Raw genomic sequence first — 26,175 nt, forward strand, 5'->3', positions numbered from 1 at the left:
ATTGAAATGAAAAAATCATTGCAGGAAATCAACATCAATCTGAAAATCAACATCAAATCTGATGACACAGAAGAATGGGTCAGCAACCAGGAAAACAGGATAGTGGAAGTCACCCAGCTGGAAGATCAAAAAGAAAAAAGAATTAAAAAGAACGAAGATAGCATAAGAGACCTATGGGACACCATCAAGCATACTAACATTCAAGTCATAGGGGTCCCAGAAGGAGAAGAGAGAGAGAAAGGGACAGAAAACCTATTTGAGGAAATAATGGCTGAAAACTTTTCTAACTTGGCAAAGGAAACAGACATCCAAGTCCAGGAAGCATGGAGAGTCCCAAACAAAATGAACCCAAAGAGACACACACCAAGACACATTATAATTAAGTTGTTGAAAGTTAAAGATAAAGAGAGAATCTTAAAAGCAGCAAGAGAAAAACAACTAGTTACATACAAGGGTATTCCCATAAGACTGTCAGCTGACTTTTCAACAGAAACTTTGCAGGCCAGGAGGGAGTGGCATGATATATTCAACATGATGAGAGAAAAAAACCTACAACCAAGAATACTCTACCCAGCAAGGTTATCATTCAGAATAGAAGGAGAGGTCAAGATTTTCTCAGACAAGCAACAGTTAAAGGAGTACATCACCACTAAACCAGCATTACAAGAAATGTTAAAGGGGATTCTTTAAGTAGAAAAGGCCAAAAAGATGAAAAAATATGTACTGGTAAAGTCAAACAAATAGTAAAGATAGTAGACCAACCACTTATAATGTAGTATGGAAACAATTAAAATGGCAATAAGGACATAGCTATCAATAATTACTTCAATTGAAGTTGACTAAATGCTCCATTGAATAAACAGGATGACTGAATAGTTTAAAAGAAAGGGGGGGGGGTTATACATATCCTGCCTACATTGCCTCCATGAGACTCCTGATTGAAAGTCACACAGAGACTGGAAATAAATAAATGGAAAAGATACCTCATGTAAATGGAAATAAAAAAAAAAATAGAGAAGCTGGGATAGCAATACTTACATCAGACAAAAAGACTTTAAATCAGAGGCTATATAACAAGAGACAAAGAAGGACCCAGCAATTGTTTTCTTCAGGTAAGCCCCCAGAAGTGGAACAATTCAAAAAGCTGCATGCATCTCTGTTTACTGCAGCATTATTTAAAGTAGCCAAGTTATTGAAGCAGCTCCGGTGTTCATCACCAGATAAATGGGTAAAGGAGTGGATGTGTGTGCACGTGCACACAATGTACCAGGATGTGGCACCACCAGAAAAGAAGCGGATCTTGCCATTTGCAACAACACGGACTGACCAAGAGTGTATAATGCTAAGGAAATTAAGTCAGAGAAAGACAAATACTGTATCATTTCACTTAGGGGTGGAATCTAAAAAACTTAACAAACAGGACGAACTGACCCATAGATATAGAAAAACTGATCATTGCCAGAGGGATGGGTGGTGGGGGTATGGGGAGAAAGGCTAAGGGGAGTAGGAGGTAGAAACTTGTAAATAAGCCATGGGGGTGCAAAGTACAACATAAGGATTATTAATATTAGTATCACAATAACTTTGTACGGTGACGGATGGATAGTGGATCTTCTGTGGTGATCACTTTGTAAGATATATAAATGTTAAATCTCACTATGTTCTGCAGCTGAAAGTAATACAGTATTGTACATCAACTGTAATTCAGAAGAGCTTTACATTTCAGAATAAAAATTAGACATAAAAAAAAGAAACTGAAGAAAGAAATGGAAGAAGATACAAATAAATGGAAGCACATACAGTGTTCATGGACAGAAAGAACTGACATCATTAAAATTTCCATGCTACCCAAAGCAATCTATAGATTCAACACAATTCCTATCAAGATTCTAATGACATATTTCACAGACCTAGACAAATATTTCAAAAATTTATATGGAACCACAAATGGCCCCACATAGCAACAACAATCCTGAGAAAGAAGGACAAAGTTGGAGGAATCACACTTCCTAATATCAAACTATACTATAAAACCATAGTAATCAAACCAGCATGGCACTGGCATAAAAACAGACACACAAATCAATGGAACAGAATAGAGAGCCCAGAAATAAACATACACATTTACAGTCAATTAATATTTGACAGAGGAAACAAGCACATACAATGGGCTAAAGATAGTTTATTCAGTAAATGGTGCTGGGGAAATTGGACAGATATGTGCAGAAAAATGAAACTAGACCACCTTCTTATACCACACACAAGAATGAATCCAAAGTGGATTAAAGACTTAAATGTTAGACCCAAAACCATAAAAATCCTAGAAGGAAACATAGGCAGTAAAATCTCAGATACTGCTTGTAATAATATTTTACCTGCTATATCTCCCCAGGCAAGGGAAACAAAAGAAAAAATAAACAAAAATTATATCAAACTAAAAAGTTTTTGCACAGCAAAGCAAACCATGAACAAACTGAAAGGACAACCCATGGAATGGGAGGACATATTTGCCAACACATCTGATAAGGGGTTAATATCCAAAATTTATAAAGAACTTACAAAACTCAATACAAAAAAACTCTAACAATCGAATTAAAATATGGGCAAAGGACATGAACAGACACTTCTCCAAAGAGGACATCCAGATGGCCAATAGACAAAAGATGCTCAATGTCATTAACCATCAGAGAAATGCAAATTAAAACCACAATGAGATATCACCTCACATCTGTCAGAATGGCTATCATCAATAAATCAACAAACAACAAGTGCTGGTGAGGATATGGTGGGAATGCAGGTTGGTGCAGCCACTGTGGAAAGCAGTATAGAGATACTTCAAAAAAATTAAAAATGGATCTGCCTTTTTGACTCGGCAATCTCACTTCTGGTAACATATCTGAAGAAACCCAAAACACTAATTTGAAAGAACATAAGCACCCGTATGTTCATTGCAGTGTTATTTACAATCAACAAGATATGGAAGCAGCCCAAGTGCACATCAGTAGATGAGGGATAAAATAATGATGGGACATTTACACAAAGCAATACTATATGGCTGTAAAAAAGAAGAAAAATTTTACCCTTTGCAACAGCATGGATGGACCTAGAGAACATTATGCTAAGTGAGATAAGTCAGAGAATAACAAATATCATATGATTTCCCTCATATGTGGAATCTAATGAACAAACTGAACTAACAAGCAAAATAGAGAGACTCATAGATAGAGAGCAGGACGACAGCTGCGGGGGTGGGGTGCTGGGGGTCAGAGGGTGGAGGGACCGAGCAAAAAGGATAAAGGACTCATGGGCATGGATAACAGGGTGGTAGCTGCCAGGGTGTGGTCGGTATAAGGGGGCTAAATGGTAATGGAAAAAATACAATAAGTTTTTAAATGTATTTAATATGATGAATCTTAGAACAATTTATATTGATATACTTTGATTTTCTTAGTAGATATAAAAAATCAGTTTGTTCTCTTTGGTTACATTTTTATTTACCTTCAGGTTAATAAATCTCTTCTCTAGAATTCCATTTTGTCTGTGGCCTGCAAGATGACTTGCTGTGGAAAAACTGCCCCACAAACTGATGATGGATTTGTGAAGAACAAGAGGATCCCTCTCATCCACTCCCCACTGAGAGAATCACAGTGCAGAGGTCAACTGGCAAGGAAATCTACCTCGGAAGAAATGTAATTACAGAAGTTTGGAAATACTTCCTTCTTGGAAATAAAAAGGACAGAAAAAGAGACTGGGAGGAAATCTGAAGTATCATCATCTTCCTGCTGTTTCTTCCTCATGTTATCTTAGACAAGGAAAGCTTGCAAAAGAGAGGACGTTGGAATTAAAGAAGAATTAAAGAAGTTTTTAGTCAGATCATGACCCTGAAGCTCACAGAAATGGTGGCAGTGAAGGGACTTCTTGCAAGAAAGAGTTTTGCTGTCCAGTGAGAGTCAAGGTGAAGTATGTATGTACAAACAGCTTGACATTCTGGCTGTTTCTTTTGTTGTTTTTATCATGGAAAATTTCAAAAATAAGCAGAAGAGTACAGAGGACAGTATCATAAACAACCAGGCACTTATTACTCAGCTAAAACAATTATCAACTCAAGGTTAATCTTGTTTTATCAAGATAAATGTTGAAAAAAACTAATTAAAGTCTGAGTAGTTATTTTTTTTGTGGCACCTGGAGTCCTACCTTATAGGAAGTGGGTGGGAAGGTTATTTTAATTGTGGTGAAAGACTATTTTTGAGGATAAGTGTCGTCTGCCTATTATTGCTTCTCGAACATTAGCGCTTCATGTCTCATCTTTCTGTGGCTTTATTATATAAACGTTAAAAGCTAAATTTGAGTTTTCCAGTTGCTCCCTCTAATATATTCAAACATTCTTAAAGAACATATACTTAGTTCTAAAAAACCTTTCTGTGTTTAGACTATGTGTATTTTTCAGTAGCAGGATATACTAGAATGGATTAAACATATTGGTTTTAGCTAAGATAATTTAGCATTAATTAAAATCATTAATCATTAATCATTAGTGTTTTATTGTAGGCAATAATTGCCACTTGCGGACAACCAAACTTTACAAAATACTTACCAATGTTAGCATAATGTTTCTTTTCTTGTGTGTTTGTAGATATTTCATACATGTCTCCATAAGCACGAGCAAACCGCCAAATAAACTCTATTTCATCTCTGAACTGGAAAGACAGAATTGCACATCAGACTAGCTCAGCACCTTGACCAAACCGAAAATGTTTCCCACTGCAACTTGAACAGATTAGGTAGGCAAGCTGGTGTTTACAGATGACTGAATTTATTCCTGTGCATGTAACATTTTAAATTACAATATTCATGGCTACAAAAATAACTTAATATAGTGTTACACTTGGAACTTAAAACCAATTAATACTATTCAGACATTAGCCCCACACCTATGTAGAAGACAGAATTGCCAGATGCCAGAATCCACACACTCCACTCTCCCTGGATTGTAGTATCCTCTTCTTATTTATTCTCTAAGTTATCTACTATCAATGCAAAGTTTCAATGAGCATTTCAGATAATATCCGTAAGTTATTACAGATCACAAATACTCAAAAGAGCAGTTGTTTTTTTTTTACCTAAATTACTTAAATATAATTCTAGAGATTAAAAAACTTCTAGATAGTGTGTTTAGAGTTGCTAAATCCTCAAAGGTTACATTTGTTTATGGGAAAGAGATTTATTCCTCCTTGGGATATTGTAAACTCTTATTTTTGATGTTGGTGTTGGTGGTGGTGGTGGTGGTATTGGTGTTGGTGGTGATGGTGATGGTGATGATATTGGTGTTGATGTTGGTAGTGATGGTGGTGATGGTGTTGGTGGTGGTGATTGTGACAATGGCAGGAATGGGCTTCCCCAATTCATCCCAACGTTAAACACTGAAGAATAGAAGTAGATTAAAATACTTACATGAATAACTATTATGTTAATAACTATAAGTCAGAAAACTTAAAATGTAACTTTTCTTTCACCCCAAGAGTAGCAGTGTGTCTTATTATTTATCTTTTATAAAATATTTATTAAATATAACAAATTAATAAAAATCAAAGTACCTTGAATTTTGCCATGCATAATGTGTACCCACGTTTTTGTGCACATTATACATGGGATTATACGCCCATTACTATACCCATGGTATGTAATCATAATACCCATGCAGGTATAATAAGCATCCTTATTTTTCCCTCAAAAAGTTGAGCAAACAGTGTGTATTATACACAGCAAAATACAGTAAATCTGAATACTAATATCTCTAATTCCCATTTTATCATCTTAGAGCCTAATAAACTCTCATAAATATATAATACAATTTTTAGTCATATCACAGAAACACTTTGCATCAGTCATTTAGCTCCTGTAAACTGACACAACTCCTACAGTTATAATATGAATAGGATAGATTTAATAAAAAATCAAAACTATACATGCATGTTATTATCATATCTCTCTTACCTTTTCTTTGTGGTCGCAAAGTAATTCAAAACTCTCCATCTTGCTGAACTCGTTCATGCGTAAATGATCCGCCTTCTGCAGAAGGACATCCAAGTTTAGTTCCTCAGTGTGTGTGTTCAGTGCTTGGAGGACTGGGAAACTCTGTTCTTCTGTGTCAGTGTTAGCTGTAATATACCTAAAATCACAGAAATAATCATCAACTCTCTTGAAAGGTATAGGATAGTAGCCAGAGTGGTCCTTTAAAAATCATTCCACTCTTAGGCTGAAACCCTCTCACTCAGAGAAAAAGCTCACGTCCTCGCCACAGTCCACGAGGCCCTGAGCGATTTGTCTCCCAGCCCACACCGCCTCTCCGGCTCCCTCCACTCTTCTCACTCGCTCAGCTCCACACTGGCGGCCCAGCTGCACCTTAAACATGCTAGTCACACTGCTACCTCAGGGCCTTCCCTCGCTCTTCCCTCTGATGGAATGCGCTTCCCTCATATCCTCACCTCCTTGGAGTCTCAGCTCCAACGTCATCATCTCCATGCAGCCCACCCAGACCACTCTGTCGGATACTGCAACCTCCACCCTGCAACCCACCCATTCCCTTCACCGCCAGTCTCCCTTATCACACTTGGCATTTCTTTCTTGCAGTAAGTATCATCTTCTACTCTACTATATAACTTACCAGTATACTTCATGTGCTATTCTTTTTTTTGGTATCACCCCATTAGACTGCATGCTCCCTGACAACAGGGTTCTTAGTTTTCTCAAGTGATGTATCAGGTGCCTAGAACAGCACTGGACACCCAGTGGGAATGCACTGAACACTCCTGAATGCTCAGCAGGCTCTCAAATACAATTGTGCATACATACATATGTATAGTTCCAGATGATGTTCTAATGCTTAGTTTTTAAAAATTCACACTACCTTCCACATTTTCCTTTTTTTTATTCAAAACTTGTCCTGTTCTAAAAAGATTTTAAGGAGGTATGTAAGGATGTATAACATATCAGAGAACTAATTAGAAGCAGTGAGAAAAGATAAAAACAAGGCCAAATGTGAGTGAGGTAAATAAAAAAAATACACATACTTTAAATAGCTATATCCTTACTACAAGGGACACAAATCTTCCAATAGCCAATTTGTATTCACAGTCCCCGGAAAATACTAACAATGATGCAAATGAAACAAGTTTTTGAGAGAAGTGCAACTGTATCCAATACAAAATAAATTTATTTCAAAGCCCTTATAAAGAAGACACTATATGAAATGATATTCAACTTCTTCAACAATGTTATTAATGGAAACTTCATTCTTCCAGTTGCCCAGTCAAAACACTTAGAATCATCCTTGGCTCTTCTTTTTCTCTCCTAGGCAATATCCAGTCTGTCAGAAATTCCTCTGGGTTCTATACTCAAAGTCGATCCACAAGACAGCCACTTTATCACCACCTCTGCCCACTACTGCCCTGGTCTGAGCCACCATCCTCTCACCTGGATTACTGTAATCACATCTCCCTGCTGCAGTCCTTGAGCCTTACAGTTTATTCTCCACATAGTAGCCAGAATGGTCTTCGAAAAACCTGATTCAAATTATGCCACCCTGTGCTCAAAACCTCTAATGTTGGGGTGTCCAGATCAGAATGAAAATCTGAGTCCTTGTAGTGGTCCACAAGGCCCTACACGATTTAACCCAGTGCCCTTACCTCGTCCACTGCTCCCCTCCCTGCCTGCAGCGCTCCAGGCACTCTGGCTTTTTCAAGAGTCCTTGAACACATTGGTCACAGTCAACAGCTTTGTATTTGCTGTCCCTTCTACTGGGTCTGTTCTTCCCTGTATAACCACGTAGTTCAATTCCCTGCCTGTTTCACATACTTTTTCAAATGTAATATAACTCTGTTTTACTGAAGATGATATAATTATTTACATAGACAACATTTAAAAGTCTGAAAGTTATAACACCAGCAGGAGAGCTTAGCAAGTTGGCTACATGTAAGATTGACATATAAAAGTCAGTTTCATTTTTCTATATTATGAGCAAAAAACCTAAAAAGCATAATTAAATATTTAATTTATAATGATCTCAGAGAATATCAAACACCTAGGAATAAATTTAATATAAAATATGGAAAAATTCAATGGAGAACATTATAAAAGATGCATTAAAAGATGTTTATAAAGGGACCTATTATGCATGAGAAAAATATCATGTCCATAGTTAGAAACACCCAATATTATAAATACATAAATTCTCTCCAAATTAATCTACAGATTCAATGTAATCCCTATTTCATGAAACTAACAGGAATCTTCATGAAATGTAATGAGATGACTCTAAAAGTGATATGGAAAGGTAAAGAGCCTAGAATAGTCAGAGTTATGGTGAAGGAAGAGAACAGGGGAAGAAGATTTATCTCCCAGAAATGAGGACCAATTACAGAGCTACAATAATTAAAGTCAGTGTGTACTGGTACAAGAATAAGTGGGTGAGAGCCCTGGCTCAGTGGATTGAGCGCGGGCTGCAAACCAAAGTGTCCCAGGTTCGATTCCCAGCCAGGGTACATTCCTGGGTTGCAGGCCATAACCCCCCAGCAACCGCACATTGATATTTCTCTCTCTCTTTCTCTCTCCCTCCTTTCCCTCTCTAAAATAAATAAATAAAATCTTAAAAAAAAAAAAAGCCATGAGAATATGTCCTCCTGTAAGGATTAAAAAAAAAAAAAGAATAAGTGGGTGAGTGATGGAATAGAGCAGAGCCAGAAACAAATTGATTCATATGAAGAGGAACCCCCCAAAAAACCGGAATTATCTTCCGGAGGGCGGCCCCTTGTAGTACCGGCTTCCCCCACTAGGTGACTGTGCTGTACCAGTGCACCAGCAGTGTTGTGAGAGGCTGTGTTCAGCTTCAGCGAATATTTTTTGAAGACTTTTTCTGCCCATTTCCTGATGGGTGATTTTATGAGCGCACCTGCCCACATTGTGCTGAGTGTTGAGCAGTTTTTAACCCCAAACTGCCTGACCCTGATGCTCCACCCTCCCTATTCACCTGATCTTGCTCCTGAGTGACTTTTTCTGTTTCCCCACATGAAAAAAAAGTCTTCAAGGGGAAACATTCTGCTAATGTGGGAGAGGTGAAACAAAAAATGGCAGAAGCACTAAAAGGCACCAAAATCAATGAGTTCAAAAACTGTCTTGAGCTGTGGAAAAAAAACATCTTGCTAGGTGTATTGAATCAAATGGAGAGTACTTTGAAGGTGACTGAAGTTTAAACATGTAAGAATAAATACACGATTCTTTACAAATAAATCCCATTTTTGGGTACCCCCACATATATGGAAATGTGGAACGTAACAGAGATGGTATGTCAGATCTCACGTCAGTATGGACTGAGCTGAAAAAAGTGGCTGTCTCTACAAAAACAAAATGAAATTGGGTCTCTACCTTTTAATATTTAAAAATAACTCTAGATGGTATAAAGAATTAAAAGTGTTTTTAAACTCTAAGTAGAGAATATAGGTGATTACCTTTCATTCTTTGGGGTAAAATATTTCTTAACTAAGTAAAAAAGCATTAAATATAAAGAATTATTAATTATAGATGAGTAATCAATTTGGCTATATTAAAATGAAAAACTGCTGCTAATTAATAGATACTTTCAAAAATACAAAAACTATTTAAAAGCCAGAAACAGGTATTTTGTAACACACATCACTGCAGAACATTAATAATAAGAATACATAAATATCTCCCAAATTCAGTAACAAAAACACATTAAACTCCATAGAAATATGCTCAAAAATATAATAAATAGGCTTTCCCAAGTGAGTAAATACATGTGGCCAAGAAAAGATGTCAAACCTTCACTGGTGATGAGAAATGCAAATAACAACCACAAAGAGCCACCGTTTTACCTTTTCATTTACAAACTTAAAAAGTCTGAAAACACCAAATGTTGGAGAGGAAATTCATCCACAGGGCTCAATGTGCATGTGAATTGGTAAAACCAATTAGGAAGGCACTTCAGCATCATCTTTCTATATTGAACCTCCACAGACCAGGTCCCCTACATAGGTACCAAAGGAGAGCTGTGTGCGGAGAGCAACAACAGCACTTTCACAGGAGCAAACGCAGGGTAATAACCTGCATGCCCAACAGGCGAGTGGATGAGTATCAAGCAACAGTCGAAATGAGAGAAATGCGGTGATGTGCACATGCAAAATACAGAGGAGTCTTAACACACTTATATTAAGTGGAAAAAGAAGCTCCTAAAATTCTATACAGTATGATCCCCCATCTATAAAAACAATGAAAGTTAAATGTTTTTTAAGGAATACACACATGCAATAAAATTATACAAAAAACAATGCCAGGAATGAACATTACAGATTCAGAACTATGGGCTGGCAGGGGATCAAATGGTTTCATGAGGATTATTGTTTAGGTCCTATCTTTGATTTTAGGAGGAGGCTTCATGGATACTTATTACATTATCTACAACTAAGCAAAGAAATGGGTAAAAGTGACACATGCATGAACCAATCATCAGGGTCTGCATGAGCTAAAGAGAATTTTTAATTCAATTTTATGCACCAGAGATATAATAAAAAGTTATAATAAAAAGAAAGTAATGACATGAATATCAGACATAATATTCTTTGGGGGGGAAAAGCAATTTAAAGACAGACATAAAATAATACTTCTATGCATCTAAAAACACAAGCTTCAAATATATAAGAAGCACAAATTAAAAGATATACAAAGAGAAATTAAATCCACTAATTAGAATAGGAGATATTTAACATAAAATTCTAAGTAATGGATAAAATATATGAAAAAAAATAGTAAGGATACAATATAAACACCAAAATTAACAAGCTCGGATCTAACCAACACATACAGAACTAGACATGGAGCATCTAGAGAACACTTTCTTCTCTAGCACGTACGGAATATTTAGGGAAGCTGCCATGTGCTCAAGGTCAGAGAGCAGGTCACAGAAGATAATAATCTGCCCTGTAGACTGTGTTCTCTATTCCCAATACAACTAAACTAGAAATCACCACTAAAAAGTAGTGGACAAAAAATAAACATTTAAAAATAATTTTAAAAATACACTTCTAACTGTATGCTTACCAGAATAGCTAAAATGAAAAAGACAAAATCCTAAGGGTGGGGGAGGATGTGGGGAAAATGGAGCTCTCACCTATGGCTGATGGGAGTGTAAGTAGGTATATGTGCTTTGGAAATATGTGTGGCAATGCAGCTGAAAGCTGGATATGTGTATTCTATGGATCTAGCAATTTCACTTCTAGGAATATACCTAATAGAAATGTGTACCTATGTGGCCCTGGCTGGTGTAGCTCAGTAGATTGAGCGTGGGCTGCGAACCAAAGGGTCACCAGTTCGATTCCCAGTCAGGGCACATGCCTGGGTTGCAAGCCAGGTCCCCAGTAGGGGCCACGTGAGAGGCAACCATACACCGATGTTTCTGTCTCTCTTTCTCCCTCCCTTCCCCTCTATCTAAAAATAAATAAATAAAATCTTTAAAAAAAGAAAGAAATGTGTACCTATGTTTATCCAGTCATAATATTCCACAACAGGAAACTATCAAATGACTATTAAAAATAGAAAGTTTAAATACTGTGGTATATTTACACAATAGAGGAATACTTAGTAATGAGAATGAGCAAGCTACAACTATACACAACAAAATGGATCAATATCCCAAAATAATGTCAACTGAGAAAAGCTAGACACAAAAGAGTACATACCATATTATTTCATTTATATGAAGTAAAAAAATGTAAGTTTAACTAATTTATACATTTAGAAATCAAGTAAACACAAAGGAGTGCACTAAGGGAGGAAATGAAAGGAAAAAGCTATGTAAGACACATAGAAGAGTTATAACAAATGGCAATAGTAAGTCCTTCCCTATTAGTAATTACTTTAAAAGTAAGTGAATTAAGTCCCCCAATCAAAAGATACGGGTTGGTAGAATGGATAAAAAAGTCAGAATCAACTATATGTTGTCTATAAGAGACTCATTTTAGAACTAAGGACAGATAACTGGTTCAAAGTAAAAAGATAAAAAGATATTTCATGTAAATAATAACTAGAAGAAAACAGAGCTGACTATACTAACATCAGAGAAAATGAACTTTACTTAAAAACTTACAAGAGACAAAGAAGGACATTATTTAATTATAAAAGACTCAATTTGTCAAGAATATGTAACAATAATAAACATATTCACTAAACATTAGAGTCCCTAAATATATGAAGCAAACATTGACAAATGAAGGGAGAAATAGACAGCTATGTAATACTATTAGAGACTTCAATACCTCACTTGCAAAAATGGATAGAATAACCAGATAGATCAACAGGACAGAACTGAATATAACTAGTGACCAATTCGACCTAACAGACATATCCAGAACACTCCACTCAACAACAGTAGAGTACACATTCTTCTCAAGTGCACGTGTAGTATTCTCCAGGGTAGATATGTTATGCCACAACACAAGCCTTAATGATTTTTAAAAGATCAAAATCTTACAAAGTATCTCTTCTAATTTCAGTGAAATGAAATTAGAAATCAACAACAGAAGGAAAACTGGAAAATCCACAAATATGTAAAATTTAAACAACACAATCTTAAATATCCAATGGGTCAAAGAAGAAATCACAAAGGAAATTAGAAAATATTTTGAGTCAAAGAAGACAAATACACTCTATATTAAACGTTAGGAGATACGGCAAAAGTAGTGCAAAAGAGAAAATTTGTGGCTGTAAATGCATCTGTTAAAAAGAAAGGTCTCAAATCACAACCTAAATTCACACCTGGAGAACCAGGGGGAAAAAGTGAATTAAACCCAAAGTTAGCAGAAGTAAGGAAATAGTAAAGAATAGAACAGATATAAACACAATAGAGAATAAAAAAAATAGAGAAAATTAACAAAACCAAAAGTTGGTTTTTCCAAAAGATGAACAAAATTGACAAACGTTTAGTTAAAGAAAAAATGAGGGTGGAATGAAATAACTGAACTCAGAAATGAGAGACCATCACTATCAACTTTACAGAAATAAAAAGGATAATGAGAGTGCTATGAAGGATAGTATACCAACAAACTGGATAACCTAGATGAAATGGATGAATTCCTAAAAATACACAACCTACCCAGTCTGAATCAGGAAGAAACAGAAAATCTGAATGATTTATAACAAGTAAGGAGATGGAATCAGTAATTAAAAACCTCCTACTGCAAGGAAAAGACCAGGACCACATAACTTCACTGCTGAATTCCACAAACATTTAAAGAATAATTAAAATGAGTATGCCCTGGCTCATGTGGCTCAGTGTATTGAGCACTGTTCTGTGAACCAAAGGGTCGCCGGTTCGATTGCAGGCCAGGTCCCTAGTAGGGGGTGTGCAAAAGGCAACCACACATTGATGTTTCTCGCCCTCCCTTCCCCTCTGTCTAAAAATAAATAAATAAATTCTTTTAACAAAAAAATAAATAAAATGAGTATTACTCAAACTCCTCCAAGAGTTAAAGAGAAAGAACATTCCTTAACTCATTCTACCAGGCCATTACCCTGACACCAAAGCCAAACAAATACACTTTAAAAAAAATTGAACAGTATTTTTGATAAATATTGATGCAAAAATCCTTAATAAAACATTAGCAAAAAAGATTTGAAAGCATACTGAAATGTTTATATGCTATGACTAAATAGGATTTATTCTGGGAATGCAAGGATTAGTCAATATATGAAAATCAATCAGTGTAATGCACCACAATAATAGAATCAAGGGGGGAAAACAATAATAATTTCAGCTGGTATAGAAAAAAGCTTTAGATAGAAATCAACACGCTTTCATGATGAAAATACAGGACAAACTAGGAATAGAATAAAACTACCTCAACATGACAACAACCATATATGAAAAGCCCACAGTTAACATCATACTCAATAGCAAAAGACTGAAAATTTTTCCTCTAAAATCAGGAACGAGACAAAAGTGCCTGTTTTTGCCACTTCTATTCAACACAATCCAGCCACAGCAAGAAATAAAGGGCATCTAAATTGAAAAGGAAGAGGTAAAATGAACTTTTAACAGATGATATGACCTTGTTTGTAGAAAACCCTAAAGATTTCACAAAAAATTAAGGATTAATAACATCAGCAAAGTTACAGGATACAAAATAACTTCCAAAAATCAGTTGTTTCTATATGTTAATAATGAGTAATCTGAAAAGGAAATAAAGAAAATGACTCTTATATGCCACCAAAAAGAATAAAATATAGAGAAATAAACTTAACCAAGGAGGTGAAAGATTTGTATGCTGAAAGCTACAACACATAGATGAATGAAATTAAAGAAGACAGAAATGGAAATTTCATGTCATAGGTTTGAAGAAGACTTAATATTGTCAAGATGGCAATATTACCCAAAGTGATCTATAAATTCAGTACAATCCTCAAAATCTCAACAATGTCTTTCATAAAGATAGAAAAATCTATCCTAAAATTCATATGGAAGATCCTAAGTAGCCAAAACAATCTTGAAAAAGAACAACAAAGTTAGAGGTTTCACACTTCCTGATTGAAGAACTTCTTACAAAGCTATACTAATGAAAACAGTGTGTACTGGCATGAAATCAGACATATACATCAGTAGAATAGAATAGAAAGCCTAGAAGTAAACCCTGAGGTATATGGTAAAATGGATTTTGACAAAACTATTTAAGGGAAAAAAAAGACAGTCTCCAACAAATAGTACTGGTAGGGGGCAGGGAGGAATGAGAAAACAGAAAAATAACATCTTAGCCCAATGACAAATTTAGGGGATATTTTATTATGATCAATAATTGAAAATAATGCAAATTTCTTTCCTCTAAAAAGACTAATTACATTCTGCCCTGGCTGGTATTGCTCAGTGGATTGAGTGCCAGCCTGCAAACCAAAGGGTTGCTGGTTCGATTCCCAGTCAGGGCACATGCCTGGGTTGCAGGCCAGGTCCCCAGTAGGGGGCACACAAGAGGCAACCACACACTGATATTTCTCTCCATCTCTTTCTCCCTCCCTTCCCCTCTGTCTAAAAATAAATTTAAAACTCTTTTAAAAAAAGATTAATTACATTCTAACTTAAGTATTTTTAACTGCCTATATGCATTGTCCACTCATTAGTTTTTCTGATAAGTATATTTATAAACATTGTATAACATAACAGAAAAAATTTGAAAACATATTCACTCTTAAAAATAAAAATTTTAGAGATACTTTTTAAAATAAAATTTTATTTAAAAGTATAAAATAAAAATTTTGGAAAAAACCTGAAAATATTAACTTTAAAAAATAAAAATAACTTATATATACATTTTTATCTCTGATTTTAGAGTTCTGTGAATTCCTAGACACATGCATACACGTGTATTAAAAACAGTTTTCAGACTCATAGATGGAGTGCAGGATGACAGCTAGTGGAGTCGTGTGAGGGCATGGAGGGATTGAGCAAAGAGGAAAAAGGACTCATGGATGTGCAGAACAGTGGTGGTTGCTCAGGGCAGAGGGGTAGAAGGGGACATGAAGATAGTGTAAAAAAATACAATAAAGATTAAATTTTTAAAAAACAAAAAAATACTATTGAAAATAAAAATTTAAAAATAGAATGAGAAGAAATACACTCAAATATGATTAAAAGTATCATTTTCTCTGGGAGAAAAAAAAGTAGTTAACACATAGAGCAAATGAGTGGATTGAGTACTGGCCTATGAAAAGAAAGGTTGCCAGTTTGATTCCCAGTCAGGGCCAGGTCCTCAGTTGGGGACGTGCAAGAGGCAACTGATCAATGTTTCTCTACACATTGTTGTTTCTCCCCCTCTCCTTCTCCCGCCTTTCCCCTCTCTCTAAAAATAAATAAATAAAATCATTAAAAAGGTAAGTAAAACATGGCCCAAATGGAAGAACAGAACAAAACTCAATAAGAAGAACTAAACTAAATGGAGACTAGATGCAGAGTTCAAAACACTGGTTATAAAGGTGCTCAATGAACTCTAGGGAAGAGCAGATGAACTCAGAGAACGTCAACAGCATAAAAAGGACATGGAAACCATAAAAATGAACCAGTCAGAAATGAAGGATACACTAATTGGAATGAAGAACAATTTACAGGGAATCAACAGTAGAGTGGATGAAACTGAGGATCAAATCAGTGACTTGGAACATAAAGAAACAAAAACAGCCAATCAGAACAGCAAGAAGAAAAAACAATCCAAAAAATGAGGACAGTGTAAGGAGCCTCTAGGACAACTTCAAGCATTCCAAAATTTGCATCATGGGGGTGCTGGAAGGAGAAGACAGACAAAAAGAAATTGGAACCTATATGAGAGAAAACTTCCCTAACTTGGTGGAAACAGACATACAAGTGCAGGAAGCACAGAAAGTTCCAAACAAGGTGAACCCAAAGAGACCCACACCAAGACCATTGTAATTAAAATGCCACAAAAGTTAGACAAAGAGAATCTTAAGAAAAAAGCAGCTAGTTACCTACAAGGGAGCTCCTGTAAGACCATCAGCTGATTGCTCAACAGAAACTTTGCAGGCTAGAAGCGACTGATAAAAAATATTCAAAGTCATGAAAACCTAGATTACTCTATCCAGCAAAGCTATCATTTAGAATTGAAGGGCAGATAAAGAGCTTCCTAGACAAGAAAAAGCTACAGGGGTTCATCATCACCAAACTATTATTATAGGAAATGTTAAAATGAATTATTTAAGAACAGTATGAACAAACAAATGGTGATAAATACAGATCTGTCAACAATTAAATCTAAAAAAACAAACTAAGCAAAGAAGTAGGACTGAAACAGAGTCAGATACAGAGAACATTTTGATGGTTGCCAGATGAGAGGGGGGTTGGGGGATGGGTAAGAAAGGTGAAGGGATTAAGAAGTACAACTCGGTAGTTGCAGAATAGCCATGGGGATGTAAAGTACAGCACAGGAAGTAGCACAGCCAAACAACACATGTGCACGACCTGCAGACATGGGCAACGGTGTGGGGACTGCCTGAGGGAGTGGCAGGTGCCGGGGGGAGGAGGGCAAAGGGGGAAAAACCGGGACAACTGTAATAGCAAAATCAATAAAATATAATTTTTAAAAAGTATTTAATTAAAATATCTGGTTTTAATACAGCCTACATAATTCCATGACAGTGTTTTAGGGTTTGATCCTCGTATTAGTAAAAACATTATCTGCCAGTGGAATGTGTGGCATGAGAAATACAGCTAACGAGGCTCATACAAATGAAAATTTCTCAGTTGATACATAGAGCAACATACAGGGAGAAGCAAAGCAGGTTTGCAGTTGTGAGGATGTAGAACAGTTTATTCTTGTGTTATTATTTATTATTGTATTATTTTCCATATGAACAACTGTAAACCTACTTTTGCTCCATCCTGTAGATCAGATAGGAATACTACCTCTGAGGGTTAGACTAGGATAAAAGGTGTCAAACTGTAAAAGAATGCATTACGTTTAGAGGGCCTGCATAGCAAAGCTTGATGTTATTTTCAGACCACAGATGTATTATTATGAGTCACTCAGAAATTTGGGACTAGTCAATCTGCAAGCAGGAAATCTGTGAAAAGTCTGAAACACATGAATAAACTGACTTCCATATTCCAATAATGTTAATGAACTATTTTTCAAAAACACAGAAGCTAAAATTCCATTTAGACTGCAATATAGAAATCTTTTTCAAAAAATGCTTGGAAAGGGAGAAGACGTCTACCAGAGAACTGGGCAGTGATTTGTCCAGGCCACTGCGTGTGCCTGCTGGGAAAACCTCTGACGCGAGCTGCCCTTCTGAGACAGACTTAAATCTGAGGTGACCTTATTTTAGAATTTCAAAAGGTGAAGATTCGTCTTCATTTTCAGACAAGTTAGCAATATTTTCACCCTGAAAGGAATTTGAGATAGCTTCACTTAAAAATGGGATAAAGCTTTTAGTAAGCTTATAAAACAAAGAAAAGCCAAACGTTATAGGGAACAGAAGTTACACTTGGAAAGGAATGCTGTTAAATCACAGCTGGAGAGTGGTCTGTACTGTGAGTTTGAGAACCAGAATGAAGAGAATCTTTCCTTAATTGGCTTCTTTCTTGAATATCAGTGGCAAATTCACTTTCTTGGTAAGAACAGGACATGTGAGCTGGGAGAGAAAGGGAGGTTGCTGTGCTTTGTTCATAGTTGTTTCTAGCAACCGAGGTCCGACTGGCTGAGGAATTAACTTGTGTTTCAAAATTCATAAAACATTTAATGTTACTGTCATGAGAACAAGAGCTTACACCTTTTTCAGTATCAGTAATATTTAACTTTTGATAAAGTATTTCAGTTTCACTTGGATTAAATATGTTGCCACAACTTGGTTGAAGATCAAAAGACATAGCACTTTCATAACAGGAAATTATACTTAATTTAGGGGCGGAGGAAGGTCTTCGGGATTTAAAGTGAAAATGTTCTGAGGGAGATTTTAAATCACCAAAGTTGCTTTTTTCTTGAGAATCAAAGTTAACTCTACTCTGTTGACTCTGAAGGGAAGTGCTGCTTTTCTGCAGCTTAACCAACAACGAAGGTCTTCTCCCACAGAAGGACAGACGGCTGGGTGTGTTCCATGGAGAAGATAAACTGACTCTACGGAGCTTAGGATGGCTTGTTTCACGGTCAAGAAGAGGTACAGCTGCTTGAGTGACGGAAGAGGCTCTGTGGTGCAGGGGTCCTGAAGGAACTTGATCCACAGGACAATCTGGTTGGAAGCCCTGGTCCTCCTTCCAGCAGCTGGAGTGAGAAAAGTGTCAAACGAGGGGGAAAAACAGTGTCAAATGAGGGAGCAGTGGAGAAAATCTACCAAGCCTCCACTTTATCAATATGGAAAAGACAGAAGGACCCAAAAGAATGCCTAAGTCTAAATATAAGATAGTCTCTTATTACATACACATACCTGCCAAGTCTGTGAACCCTTGGGAAGGTAAGTGGGAAGACTCGGGGAAGCGGACGGGAAGAGAGGTCAGGTGAAGTGTGTGAGAGGGCACCAGAACTAAAGCACACCCTGAAGGAAAAGGCAAAACTTGCTGTTTTAAAAGTAATAAGCCATACTATTGCTTCGAGACTAGTAAACTACTCCATTTAAAGGAATTAGGTAGAAAGTTTATACCCTGTGGACTCACACATTTTAAAATATTAACCGTATGAAACAGAACCTCTCTGAAGAGTATTTCAGGCTATCCAGGTATTCGAGATGTTCAGTTATTGTGGGAAACTAAAGGAAGCATTAAAGCTTGGTTTATAAATGTTATCAATGCCCTTTACATGTGGAACATACAGATAATTCTTTTTTTCTTTTTAAAAGCTTACCTTAAACATTTCCCCATATTTTAATCAAAAATAAATCTTTCCCTTCCTTTCTAAGCCATCACCGTTAGGCCATAAAATGCCCTGTGTAGGTGGAACCGGTCAGAAGACTGAATGTTTGGGTTGCACGTGGAGTGAACATGGCAATAACACAGAATGTGATGATGGAGACTCTAGAATCTAACGACCTCAGTTTAGAATAGAACTGTCCTGTAGCTCACCTTCCCGAAAAGCTCCGGGCATGTGACTGTGGCCTGTGTGTTCTAAATTCATGATGTTTAAGGAGTCAGCCCACCAACCAAGGGACGAGACGGCAGCAAAACGAAGGCCCTCACACAGATGACGTCTGCCCAGTCCTTGAGTTGGGACCGTCTCTTTGACTAGCCCAGCCACCCCTACACCGCTGGCCTACTAACTCGTTCTTCTTTCACTTGAACACACTTTCCCTCCAATTTTTAAGCCCTCCGGTAATATGGAAAAGGGACTGTTACAAAGTTTGATCCAAAGATATATTGAGAAGGTAAAAAAGCCTAAACAGCAAATGTTATTACTCCCTGAATGAAGTGGGCTTTCTCCACCTTGGCAGTAGGGTGTCCCATGGGACTGCGTGACCCCCGTGCGCAACCTACAGAGATCTGCTGGGCCTCTGTTTATAACCCCTTGAAACAACTTCTACCTATTTAAAGGCAAGATTAGCAAAATTATTAGAAAAAAAATACTGGCCTCTCCTTTTCCAAACCCACACGAAGCACCGTCTGTCTACATAATAGGTGCATGTGAATAGCCATTTTTATTTGAGAGGGAAATAAACACCCTCTCAAATATATTTTTTTACTTCTTAATATCGGGAATACCCTCCTACCACTCGCTCTTTTTTGTTCCATTCCTAACAACCTTCTTCGGGAAACCCTTGAACAAACTCCTTTTCTGAGATCTAAAGCTCTCTAATTCTCACCGTACGACTGTCGGTTTGTAATCTTATTTTACCCTACATCTGATTTTACTACAAGCCAGTAAACTAATCTGTTACTGTTGCCTGGATACTGAAGACACACTGTTCTTGGGTTAGAGACCAAGGACTTTATTACCCACAGCAAATGCAGCAGTGTGAGCACAGGCTTAGTTGTGCTGGTTCTCCTTGTCCCACAGGGCAATGCAGAGGGCCCAGAAACACTGTGTGCAGTGAGTTGTGTCACAAAGAAAGGAACACCGAGCTTAGGGAATCCATCACTTTTAAAGCAAGCAGTAAGTAAATCTGCTAAACCTGCTGATGGTCTTGAAGAAAAACATTCTCTCATTCCTCAAGGTTTCTCACCACAACCCTGAGAAATGGCCAGGACAAAGGATGGTCATGTAGACTTTATACTTGCACAAAAATTAACTCAAAATGGATCACAGACCTACATATAAAGGCAAAACTGTAAAATTCCTAGAAGATAACATTGGAGAAAACCTAGATCAAGCTGAGTATGGCAATGACTTTTTAGAAGCAACACCAAAGGCACAATTCATGAAAGAAATAATAGATAAGCTTCTGCTTCGTGAAAGACAAGGTCAAGAGAATGAAAAGCCACAGACTGGGAGAAAATATTTATAGAACAAATATCTGAAAATGGACTCATCCAAAATATACAAAGAACCCTTAAAACTCAACAATAAGAAAATGAACAGCCCAGTTTAAAAATGAGCCAAAGACTTTAATAGACACCTCACCAGAGAAGATCCACAGACGACCAATAGGCACATGAAAAGATGCTCCACATCATATGTCATCAGAGAAATGCAAATTAAAACAAGGGTGGTCAAAATCCAGAACACTGACAGCACTGAAGTGCTGGTGGGGATGTGGAGCAACGGGAGCGCTCACTCACTGTTGGTGGGAATGCAAACGGGTTCACCTTGGAGGGGAAGACAGGCGCTTTGGAGGACAGTTGAGAGGTTTCTTACAAAACTAAACATACTCTTACCATACAATCCAGCAATCATGCTCCTTGGTATTTACCCAAATGAGACGAGAATTTATGTCCACTTAAAAATCTGCACATGAATGCTTATAGCAGCTGTCTTCATTTTTGCCAAAATGTGGAAGCAACCATGATGTCCTTCAGTACGTGAATACATAAACTGTGGTCCGTCCAGACAATGGAATATGACTCAGCACTAAAAGGAAATGAACTGTTAAGCCATAAAAAGATATGGAGGAAACTTAAATGCATAATACGAAGTGAAGGAAGTCAATCGGAAAAGGTTACATGTGGTATGATTCCAACTATGGGACATTCTGACAAAGGGGAAACTATGGAGCAGCACAAAGATCAGTTGTTGCTAGGAGGTGGGGGGAGGGAGGGAGGAATAGACAGAGCGCAGAGGATTTTTCGGGCAGTGAAAATACTCTGTGTGAATCCACAATGGTGGATTCATGTCATTAAACAATTGTCCAAATCCGTAGAATAAACACCACCAAGAGTGGACCATAATGTACACTATGGACTTTGAACAATTATGATGTGTCAATGTATGTTCATTGATTGTAACATACTAGTCTGGTACTGGATAATGGGGAGGCTCTGCATGTGCGGGGTTAGAGACGATATGGGAAATCTCTGTACCTTCTCTTCAATTTTTCTGTGAATCTAAAACTGCTCTAAAAAATAGTCTCTTTTTTTTTTTTTTACTTTTACTACTATTTATTTTATGCTGAATTTAATCCCAGGCCTTAAGCTTTTGTTTCTTTAGTTTCTTCTGGGCTACCTTTTTCTTCTGTGCAACTTCCTCTTCTGAGTTAGGAACAACCTGCTCTTTTGCAGTAAGGACCATCTCAGTGTGGAGGGAGAGCTCAGGGATGGGTTAATCTGCCCTTGAACTCTGTAAATTCTACACGGCATCTGCATCTCGGCATCTGCATCTCGGGAGCTTCGTTCCCCTGGATGTGCTCAATGACCAGAGAATCTACATCTAAGCTCTTAAGACCAGCATTACTCTCTGCGTTTTTAAGTACGCGCAGCAAAAACTCAGCACTCTTTTTGGGCCACCAACTGTGTGCCCAACCACACTGTTGGGCCAGGGCACACCTGCCAACTCCACCACTGTAATGACGGAACGGGACACATTGTTTCTTTAAAGCGACATCTTTCAGGTACTTGGTGGCTTTTCAAATATGCACACTCTTCATGGCCTGGGAAGTTTCACGAATGTTCTTAAAATAAACATGAAGATTTGAACCCCTTGATTTGCGTGATTTTGTCTGGTTTTCTGGGTCAAGTGAGTAGCAAACCACTTTCAGAGGTCACCTCTGGTCGCTTTTGGGAAGAGGAAGAACAGAATCTCCTTGGAAAATTCATGAGAACTGGATCTAAGGTCTCAATTTTTCATAAAAGTCAAGAAAGAAAGTGCTCAGGGCCTTTTCCTGGGACACGTAGCACGGTGTGTAAGATGCCCAGGAGTTGGGGGCGGGGGGGTGTAAGATGCCCAGAGCTCGGCTCTCACTACAGCCATCCATAACTGTTTTCCCCGTGTGGTGACACAGTGGTCGGTTGTTCCTAAGCCACACTAAGCTCCACGAGTACCTCTTCCAAAAGGACATCTTTTGCATAATCAAAACAGTAGGTTATGTAATGCACAGAAAGTTTCTATAAGAAACTGCTCTTTCCAGAATGGGGCCAGCTTGCTGTTGAACAGTCCCCGCTCTGGAAGGAGCATGCGCCCCCTGAGCTACCCCAAAGGAAACACAGTCATGAGCAGATCCCAATGCTGACAAGTGTTTCTGCCCAAAGGAGGCAGTAAACGAGGTCTGATCATTCCACTCTTGCACCCTGGAAGTAAATCTATGATTATCAATTTTTTAAAAAAAGTGTTTGGGTGTATGTACCTGGGGGATGGGGAGGAAGAATCCAGATCTGCCTAGACATTTGAAAGGAAATCACATACCAGTATGGGTAATATGACATTGTTTAATATTTTTCTGGATAGAGTATTTATCTAAATCTCTATCCCCAAATTTGCCCTCATTGCTTACTTTGAATAAAACTGTAATTAGATGTAGCCCCTCCACCCAAATTATTAACCCCTCATAATGGCGTGCATCTGAAACTTCTCCTTCAATCCACCCCCAACTCTTACTCTGCCCATTCCGTGACCCCAAGCACCTTCCACATTCATGTGCTGTGGTCGCCTGAACCTTCTTAGTCTCACCTCAGCCACTCTGTCCCCACCAAGACCAATCCTCCACGGGGACAGATCTCACTATGCCCCATGGACATCTTGTTTCCTTGTAACCGTAACTGACGCTAATTAAAACTACAATTTCATCATGATACGTCTTTTTGTCTTCTGGAACAAAGCTTCTCAAACTTTAGGGTACATCAGGGGCACCAGGAGAACATGTTAAAATGCGGTTTCCTGGGCACTGCTCCCAGAGGTGTGATTTACTAGATCTGGGGTGAATCTGAGAATGTACATTTCCATTAAGCTCTCGCACTAGATGGGATATTGATGCTTCTGTCCCACAGACCACTCTTTGAGTAGCTCTGTCTAGAACATCTGGATAATGAATAAACCCCTCAGAGTAAAAGTTAAAAGGGCCTTTCAGGATACCTCACAGAAGCCTCCTACCTGAGCTGGGGTCCAGGAAGGACACCAAATGATATTAGGACTGAGTACCCCTTCTCTTGGTTCCTAGATGATGAGTCCCCAAGGAATCTAGATTATACCTGGGGAGCAGGAGGAAGGGGGAAGAGGGGAGAACCCTGAATTTGACTGAGTCTTTAACACAAGAAGACTAGCTCTAAATGCAAACTGACTGAGTTAATTTTGATTGACAAATTCAGGTTTTCCCATATTATCCAAAACAGAGCTAGTGAACTGAATTCAGTTATAGAGGAACGTACATTTACATCTTTAGCTGATCTGAGTGTAGTGAATGTAAATTGTGTAATCCATGACACTAATTATAGGTATTTGTATAAACAGCTTACCACATATACCCAATTGTGCAAAGTAACAGCAATGTTCATCACTAAATTAGTACCCAGTTAACTTTTATTTTTTTTTTCATTACAATATTAAACTCTATCCATACAGATTCACTGTTGGTAGTTTGCTACTCAGATAGCACAGTTATCTTTACGTGACTTGAAAGGTAGAAATGGTACTTCTTGGGGATCACCGAACAATTTGATAAGCTATCTCTAGACTTTCCCTATCCACTATTAGCTTCTTTTGAAAGAAAGGTTAATTAATTCATTTGATGGTCATTTCTAAATGCTGTCTAGTAAACAGAAAGAAACAGTACACGATCAAAGGTTTAAACTGATCCAGTACCAGACTGCAAGTACTTTTAAATACAACAGAAAACAAAAAAGCATGCAGTTTAGGCCAACGAGTACAGATGTGTTCCAGCAACACTAGACGTGAGCACAGAGCAATGAAAGCACAGGGTCCCTGCCCTGAGAGTATCAGGCTCTGTCACAGTCACTAGTGCCCCTTTACTCACTTGCCTATTTTGCTCTTCAAAAACACTAGACAGGCACGATTTCTTTATTCACAAATCATTTTGTTTTCCCTCTAAGAGAACATTATGTATGTTCTTGGTTTTAGAATTCAATGGATTACCCCATGCAAGGATGAAACCGAATCACTTGTACCTTCCCAAATCTTTTTAGGTCTGCACTGCCTGGTCTAGTAGCCACTAGCCCCATCAGGCTATTTAAACTTAATTACAATTAGACAAAATTTAAAAATCAGTTCCCCAGTTAAACTAGCTACACTTCAAGTGGCTGCTACATTGCGCAGCACAACTTCAGACCACATCCGTCATCACACAAGTTTCTATTGGACTGCACTTATTGGGACGTTCTTACAGAACAAGCTGCACAGCGGCCGCACATGAGAAAGGGTGACAAACTCTGGCAAACAAGTACTGTCTTCTTCAACATGCACACGATGCCACCTAGCACTAGTAAGTTACTTATATTCTCTTTGTCAGTGCAGTCTATACTAGCTTAAAGATTGACCTCTACTGAATATGGCTTTAACTGTAATATGAGCCAAAATAACCACTTTTTTATGTCTTCTCTAGCAGAATACAGGGGTTGGCAAAAGTAGGTTTACAGCGGTGAGTATATGAAATGGAGATTATTCTTATATTATTCATTTATTATTATATTATGTATTATTACTGACCTACTTTTGCCCACCCCTGTATATGACTGGGAATGCATAATAAAAGTACCTAAATAATAGCAATAACAAAATAATCAACTCAATATGGGCAACATCTTAAAGAAGCTTACCCTCCTTCACTTTCCGCTTCCTCTGAACTATTACTGGTTCCCGAACTTTGAGCTGTGGCAAGCCTTCTTTTCCTAGCTCTGTGCTGAGGACTAATCCTGTGAGCAGCTGTCTTCCTTCCAAGTTCACCGTGTACATATTCCTCCAGCTTTGGAATGGTTTCTTTAAGAATTCTGATTTCCTCTTTGAGTTCTTCCATATTTGTCAGTAACTCGTTTAACTTCTCCAATATCTGAAGTTGCCTTCCTTGAAAGATCGCTGCTGTTCCTTGGCCATTATGCATTTCATCTTGCAAAGTCGCTGAACCAAACGCATTACCCAGAGAAAGAAATTTAGGTAAATTCATTGCTGTCCTGGGATTGCGAACCTTACGGTACCACAGAAGAAGCAAGCTGATTCCAGTAGTTCCCACCATGATGCCAAGTATCAGTTCTTTGTTTGTGGAATGAGGCATTCTTGGGTTTTGTTTCTAAAATTAAAAAGCATAAAT

At 37.7% G+C, this 26,175-nt stretch overlaps 1 protein-coding gene across 4 annotated transcripts in view; it reads right to left on the bottom strand.

Annotated features, from left to right (window-relative positions):
- RMDN2 (regulator of microtubule dynamics 2) overlaps nucleotides 1–26,175 on the bottom strand; it is a 62,429-nt gene that overhangs the window by 28,711 nt on the left and 7,543 nt on the right. For 3 of the 4 annotated variants that reach the window (XM_045827841.1, XM_045827842.1, XM_045827840.1), the window contains exons 2-4: nucleotides 25,688–26,154; nucleotides 5,995–6,169; nucleotides 4,595–4,697 (exon numbers count right to left, since the gene is read on the bottom strand). In XM_045827841.1, the coding sequence (XP_045683797.1) occupies nucleotides 4,595–4,697; nucleotides 5,995–6,169; nucleotides 25,688–26,139 (730 nt within the window). In that variant the 5' untranslated portion in view covers nucleotides 26,140–26,154. Of the gene's footprint in view, nucleotides 1–4,594; nucleotides 4,698–5,994; nucleotides 6,170–25,687; nucleotides 26,172–26,175 lie in introns of those variants that run through there. The other variant, XM_045827839.1, reaches the window with a different exon arrangement.

This window comes from Phyllostomus hastatus, unplaced genomic scaffold, assembly GCF_019186645.2.
Source record: "Phyllostomus hastatus isolate PE091 unplaced genomic scaffold, TTU_PhHast_1.1 phas_scaffold_78, whole genome shotgun sequence".
In the NCBI taxonomy this organism is placed as follows: domain Eukaryota; kingdom Metazoa; phylum Chordata; class Mammalia; order Chiroptera; family Phyllostomidae; genus Phyllostomus; species Phyllostomus hastatus.